At 38.3% G+C, this 7,824-nt stretch overlaps 1 protein-coding gene across 1 annotated transcript; it reads right to left on the bottom strand.

Moving 5' to 3' along the window:
• Window positions 1-1,720: 1,720 nt before the first annotated feature.
• Window positions 1,721-6,627, bottom strand: LOC140238090 (putative methyltransferase DDB_G0268948). The gene is made up of 6 exons (XM_072318016.1): window positions 6,502-6,627; window positions 5,635-5,798; window positions 4,546-4,765; window positions 3,529-3,620; window positions 2,940-3,068; window positions 1,721-2,172 (listed from the first exon to the last, which is right to left on the bottom strand). The coding sequence occupies exons 1-6, from the start codon at window positions 6,625-6,627 to the stop codon at window positions 2,055-2,057; spliced, it is 849 nt and encodes a 282-aa protein (XP_072174117.1). The 3' UTR covers window positions 1,721-2,054.
• Between the last annotated feature and the right edge of the window lie 1,197 nt (window positions 6,628-7,824).

The following is a 7,824-nucleotide window of genomic DNA, read 5'->3' as shown; positions in this document are numbered from 1 at the left end:
AGATTAAACTATCAAACATGACGGGGAAGTTTGGAGTAAAATATTTCAAGTGTTTTCAAATAAAATTGGACAAAATGAAGCTATTGCACTTTTACACTTTTACACATGCTCTGGTCGTAACCACACATGCAAGATAGATGAGACAATGACGTCATAATTTCAATTCTCACATTCGACTTTAGTCGCTAATTCAGTAACTAGATAACCCTACCAACTTCAATGTCATACGTCAAGGTCGTCAATTTTTGATGCAGGCAGATACTCTTCGTTTTAGTTTAAACAGAAAACTTTTAGGCATACTGAAGATTCACGTGCAAGATCAATAGATCAACCCATCTCATTTGAATTATGTGCTTCCGACTGTTAGAAATGCTTCTATTCTAAAAAGCTAATGTGATGAGCCTATATGATGAGCCTATGTAATTATCTTTTTGACGTATAACATAATTATATCAAAGACTTTAAGAAGAAATCCACCCCAAAAATGAATTACCTTCAAAAGATTCAAAAGAAAGAGAAAAATATTCCCTACAGAACGACACAAAAGTGAAAAAAAAAACCCGGATAAGAAATAAGGAAGATGTGACATTTTGAAAAGTCACATTTTTTTCTGAAAAAATTCTTGACCAGTCCTTACGAATATTCAATTGAGCAAGTTGACGATGTCATGCTCTCACATTTCTTATTCATTTCATATACAGAAATGACAAAAACTTCATATTTCAGCTGTATAAATATAAAAACTTGCCTTAAAACCCCCAACATAAAAAGGAACAAACGTTTATGTTAATATTTTATGTGATAAATCTTGGTATGAGAAGATGCTTTTACTTGTATCAGCTAAAGAATAAAAAAGATCCGAATTTCATATGTAATATATATGAAAAATTGTGAGGGTATGACATTATCAACTCGCTCATTCAAATATTCAGTGTTTTCTGAAAAAAAAGTTAGATTTCAATATGTCATATTTACATTATACTATCAAGTTGAGCTCTCTCTTTCTCTCTTTCTCTCCCCCCCCCCCCTTCCCTCCCCCTCTCTCATACATGTTCATTTATCTTTGTATACTAGTAACAGGAACACAAGAGTAGGGCACATTACTGGGAACATTTTGTATAGTATTATAGAGATTCTTCTTTATTTTCTTCTTCATGAAAAGTGCACTCAAACTCATGTGGGAGACATTTACTTATTGGAACTGTCTGATGCAGTAAACAGTTTCCTTTGTAATTGCACTTAAAGCCGGAGCCAAATACACCGCACAAAGTTGTGTGGCTGTAGTTGATTATTGGACATGATAGCTAGCACTATACTCGTTTACAGCTGAAATTGATATCCTTGCACTTTTATGACCAAATCGACAGTGAAATATCGACAATATGACGTCAGGGGAATATTTTCCTGACGGGGGTAGAGAAATAAAATGGACGAGTAAACAGTAGAAAAATAAAACGGATGATTTTTATTTCCATCAAGTCCTTAATGAAACAAGATGTATTTCTAATGATCATGTGACATTATGTTACAAGAATATACCATCATTTTGACGTTTGTATCACCCATGTATATTGTTTGGAAATGAAAATAAAACAGGAATGATTGAATGAACTAACGAATGAATGAATGATGAATGACGTCATGACTCTATTTCTTGAGTTCATCCTACAACGGTGGCAATATTCCCTCAACAAACTTTTGCATCAGCTGGATTTTACATAGTATATATTGCTCCTTCTGCAGCTGCAGTTCTTCTAACTTTGATGTCTTTGCAAACTGTAAATCTAACTTGTTGATATGTTGTCCGAGATTCTGAAAGAAGGAAGAAGGTGAAATACTGACGAATAATAGTCCACGTGACTTTGTTGATTCTGTTTCTTGGCCTCGTCAATCTACGCCTGACACAACCCAGTGCTCTGTAACGCACTTTTCTTCAAGCAATGAACTCTTTAATACTGCCATCGTTGTATTTCCTGCGCATATATGTGAAATGCCTACAAGCTTTGAGTCTGCCATCGCCATCACCACCCCAATTACGGATGCCAAGGAGGCGGTCACGACTTCGTCTCTGGTTTCCTTGCTATGATGACGTCATACCACCATGTCAGTCGGAAGCTAGGCGAGCTATCATCTTTACTCTCTTCTTCTCCAGAAACCAAGATGCTATGTAGACTGGAGTGGAAAGGGAAATGGAAAAACATGGCAAATGAACTACGCATGATTTTCACATGATACCAAATATTTACAAGGTGAAATATCAACCATGATAATGAATACTCTAACCCCCGCCCCGCAAACAAATAAAAACAACCAACCAAACCCCCCCCCCCCAAAAAAAAAAAAACCCTCAGAAATAAAGAATAAGCAAAACGAATACCAGGTAAAGAAAACAAACAACAAAATGACAAACTCACACACACACAAACAAACAAAAACCAACAACAAATTGGCTAAAGTTCGCGTAATGTTTTGATTATGAATGGAATATACGACCTATTCAACACAAGGGACATCAAAACCACGCACGGTTCATTACCTCCTCAGAACTACACTTGTACATTAGCGTTCAGAGGGTTACTGTCATTAGTCAAGACGATGATCATAAAAGAAAGCAAAAGAACGCACTACAAAACAATAAGCAACATACAAATAAAGATGAAATTGTACAGTTTAAATGTAGTTGGGATTTACTCAAATTTGATTTTCAACTATTCATTCATTCATCTATTCATTTATTTTTCAAATGGAAATTTTCAAATAAAAAGGCAGCAAAGAAACACGCATTAAAAAACAAAACAAAACAGAAAACTATAAACAACCAAAATATGATAACAGAGTTGATCTGTAATCGGGATTTGAGCCAATTAATTTGTATCTATTCACAATAGATTGTTTGAAAACGTGACCTTTCATGACACATTGGATGAGATGTTTCTTACCTGTCACGAAACTCATCAAATAGATTGCTCTCGGGATGTTTTTCTCTGTACTTCAGGGAGAAAGAAACCGTTTTGATGTAGTTGACGTAGTCACTGGCGGTAAAGGTCAAATCTTCTCCTATTGCGTCCCTAAAGGGTCAAAAGAATGATTGTATAGAGACCGAAAAAGGGTATGAGAAAACACGAAGAATATTATTAGCCGAAGGGGAGAAGTACACTTAAAGAACACGTTCCTTTGTTCAGGTCCGACATATAAGGCAATCGATATATATATATATATATATATATTCTTCTTTTTTTATTTAAACTTCAATGAGTCAGTAAGACGACTTAATTGGACTCCTCGAAAATGGTCATCTCGGTTTGAGTGAAGTAACAAAACTTACCTTTCTAAGTGTATGTTTGTTTGAGGTTTTTTTACCCGAAAAGACCGAAAATATTTACTTTTGATTTGAATACTAGTATCTAGTCTTTTAAAGGTATACAAAAGCCGCCCTAGTTTGTCCCAAAAGTGCTTTATGTCGATTATGCGTTTAGTATGAACCTGGTAAAGAAAAAAAAAAACACAACAAAGCAAAACATGTATTACCTTTTCATTTCGTATGAGGGAAAATTCAGGTCCTCATAAAACTTGACGAAAGAATCCCGTTGTATCACCCGATATTCATTCAGCACTTCCATCTGAAGTTAAGGCGACATAATACACGAACAACATAGATGCACAGGCTGAAGTCAATCATATCAGTGAGGCGAAAATCAAAACGAAGACCACGTACTGTAAGAAGTTTAGTCTTCTAAACGAAATTTCTATTTTTCCAACATCAAAAGCAATTACATTTGGAAGTTATTATTTCAATAAATATAACTCGCAGACATTTTCTTTACTGATTTTGATCTTTAATACTGAAATGATGTGTAAGAGAAGAAGGATTTCTTACAAACAGCTATATGCCAGTAATATCATTATTGTAGTGATGATTATCATTAAATTATCATCACGTCGACAAATGCACCGTTGTGAAAATACCATCATTTATTGCTCTACCTTGCTAAAACTCATTACTTGACTAGAGTGACCGGGCTATCCACATAAGCTGTAATGTTTACTATAGGTACAAGAGACAGTTTATTCAACACAAACGTAAAGCTTGAGCGGAAGGGGGAAATGTGATTGCATTTGAACCATTCTGTAAATAATAGAAAGTTGTGTCTTTGATATGCAAATTTCTGGATTGCATTGGTGTGTATCTTGAAAGAAAAATATAGACATATGAAAGATTGACAGTTATATATTAGAATGACAGAATGACTGTTTATCGGGACAGTACAAAATGGAAACATAGGTGGCTGAACACACTTGGAGAAAATAATTCCTGAATTCAGTAATTTTACAAAACGACAAAATTATTCAAGATTCCTTTTTTGGTTTGTTTACTTCCCCCCAGGTTTTAGTCGGTCGATAGTGGCTACATCGGACAAGCTTGCCCGAGCATTTGGGATGGCATGGGAAATTTTCTTAGGTATAAGTTAAAAACAGCCCCGTGAAATTTACAAAGAATTCAGTCGATCAGTCACTGGTGCTGTGTCAAGGGTATATCTTGCTCACGTATTTATCTTTGCACTCGACAAGGCGCTCCTCCGTCGCCGCATCTTGATGATGTATAGTCTTGCGCACTGTTGCCAAGACAACGACGCATCCTCCGGGCCTGAGGACGCGATCGACCTCCTGGAAGAAGGCGGGGTATTCGAACCAGTGCGCTGCCGAGGACGCGGTGATCACATCTACGGAGCTGTCCTCAACGGGCAGAGTTTCTGCTGGGGAAACGCTATACAGACAGTGGTAAGAGGCAAAAAATATCAAAAATTATCACAGGCCTGCTAGTGATTACTCCCACATAGTTTTCCCTGATGATGACGGTGATATTGGTGAACACCGGTGAAGGGGGAAAAAGATATTGTTCGTCCTACCTCTATCTGACTGTCATTTGTGATCATCATCATCATCATCATCATCAGATCAGTTGGTGATAGTGATGGCGATGGTGAGGACAATGAACACAAAGATGAGCATCATGAACATCACTGTTATTTCATTACTCATAATCATTTCACCTAACCTTAGAAGCTGTAGCAGAGTAACTGTTTGTAGTGGAATAAAACAGGTGTAGTTAAATCAGATACATTGGTTTCTACATAATCGAAATCACAGATTTTTTTTTTTCAAATGAAAACAGAAAACACGGCATCATATATATATATATATATATATATATATATATATATATTTACTTCAAGAAATAACTACAATATGTTTGGAATACCAATGCCACTAACATTTTCTGTCGTGCAAATAAAAGTCATACAACTTGTATCATGCAGGCCCTCGAGCTGTATCATGTCAAATCGAAACGTTGGAAAGCAGGATTGCTTACTTAACAACATTTCCGCAGTTTTATTTTAACTCGTTTTCGTTGTTGTTGCAGGCAGGGTCCGCATCTATATCTGTGAGATATGTATACTTATCTCCTTTACGATTAAAAGCAAACCTACCGAGGGTATAAGTACCCCTTTGTTTTACGCTTCGCTGAATACGTGGATGCGCCATGCTGCAGGGTCCGCATTTACTGTGAGATCATGTTTACTTGCACATTTCCTTCTGCTGCCTGAAAGAAGGAGGAAAATGTGAGATACTAACCAATAATCAACGTGACTTTGCCGATTCTGTCTCTTGGCCTCGTCAATCTGTGCCTGGCTGACGTCACAGCCTAGTGCTCGGTCGAAATGTCGGGCCAGACTCCGAGTGAACTGACCGGAGCCGCACCCAACGTCCACCACCAGGGTGGGGCGGCTGCCCTTCAACTGGTCGAGGGATATTAATGAATCAAAAAAAAAAAAAAAAAAAAAAAACTTGAAAAGAAAAATATTGAAAATGATTCTTCATATAGAACATTGCGTATGGAAACTGCACAAAAGCCACTCCATTATATTCCCCTATTGTCATTATCATCATCATTATTATCATTATGTTGTTATCATCACGATTATTCATGCAGTATAGTGAGTATATTTAGCACCAGTTATATCAATACTCCTTAAAGGGGGGGGGGGGGGGGTCACACTCTTCAATATCCTTTGATTCAGGAATGCACATTGCCCATCATTGGCCCCGCCCTTGTTAAAACTTTGTTTCATGTTCATTTCTATATTTCATAAGTATTTCGTATTAAAAAAAGAAACGAGGAATGCTCCTACACAGAGGCACACAATCAGCAATACAAGGCGTGGGTGTAAACGCATTACCAACTCATATGGCGTATAAATATAAGGCACATTCAACCTACGTTCAACTATATATCACACAAGTTCTATATCACTGTAGAGAGTCACGTCACCTTACATGTCAATACGATCATTGTGAAACAACAGATTTGTTCATAGGCTTAACCCATTGGGGCATGCTGATTTTGCTGCTGCATACGTTTCCCACAGACACCTGCACGCACGGGTATGCGCGGAGTAGTCTTCAACGGGTTAAGTATAGGCTGTAGGCCTAGGTACGTACCTCGACGTCTGCTAACTGCAGTACCGTATCTGTCACGCGATCTGGAATGCCAGGTCTGTACAGGGCATAGTTCTTCGCCAGCGCGTCTCCTTCGAACACACGTTCGTAGTGGGTGTTTTCACACATTGCTATTTCAGTGTCCACGTAATACTATGAAGCAAGATAATTTCCGGCAATAAACACCAATCCTTTTACAACACCTCGCCATATAGCCGATAGCAGCAGAATGGAGATCCACACGTGAACGTTTTTACCCGTATGCTGTAATCTTCAGAATCTACACAATATGACAATCACATGTGCTGCATGTCTCAGCATTATCTCCCAGTCTAATAGTAGTAGGAAACGTATAGTAGGAAAATCGTGTCAGTTCGGCAGGTAACCACCTACTGTATACGCACGTGATCTTGGCCTTTGTCCATGTCTTATGGCACGATATCAAACAACGTTTCCACTCGATGTGCCTGTCGTGTCATTATATTTGGTAGTATTCCGTCTTTTACGGAATTTAACGGAGCGTGGGTCTGTGGAGTCGGGAAATGTGCAAATCTCTTAATTGCATCAACGGAAAATGTGCAAACATGACGCCGGGATATGTGCAAACGTTCAATTTTGACGGGAAATGCAGTTGGGGAAATGTGCAAACGCATCCAGCAAATGTGCAAATCGTTTACATCAACAATGGAGATCAAAACTGTCAAAACTATCAAAACTAGGCATGAACCTTTACCATTATTATTTTCTTGAAAACCCTTGACAAATTTTCACTAAACTTGACAGTAGACCGGGTGACAGCAGGGGGCCACCCTAGCTGGAAAGGAAACCAATTTTCATGTGTATGGTATACAGCTGTGTATGTACACATTACATAATCCCATATAACGAATCGGTCGTCTGGCATTGTCTCTGTGGTGGGTGTGGCCGGGGAGGGGGGGGGGGGGGGAGGGCCTCAAAGTGGTCATAAAAATGAGCTAGACTCGCTGGAAAGGAAACCCTATGAAATTAAAAATGCATGAACAGGCAATGCTAGACATTTTAAGTGGTGGGAGTGCCCACCAGACGCCCTCATAAGGAGATAAAAAATGGCCGGGCTGTAGACTAATGCTGGAAAGGAAACTTTGGGGAGCCCACGCAATTGGGCACTACCAGATATTTTAAGAGGTGGGGATGCCTATATTATATGCTCCCAAGGAAAGGGGGGGGGGCTCGATTTGTTGGGGGATTCGGTTTGTTTTAGTATTATATATTTTTGGGTTCTCTTTACCTCTCTGTTATTTTTTTTTCTTTTCATTTCTTTTCTTTCTCTTTTTCCTTCTTTCTATC

Source organism: Diadema setosum, chromosome 14, assembly GCF_964275005.1.
Source record: "Diadema setosum chromosome 14, eeDiaSeto1, whole genome shotgun sequence".
In the NCBI taxonomy this organism is placed as follows: Eukaryota; Metazoa; Echinodermata; class Echinoidea; order Diadematoida; family Diadematidae; genus Diadema; species Diadema setosum.
This window is presented reverse-complemented; position numbering and strand designations above follow the sequence as displayed.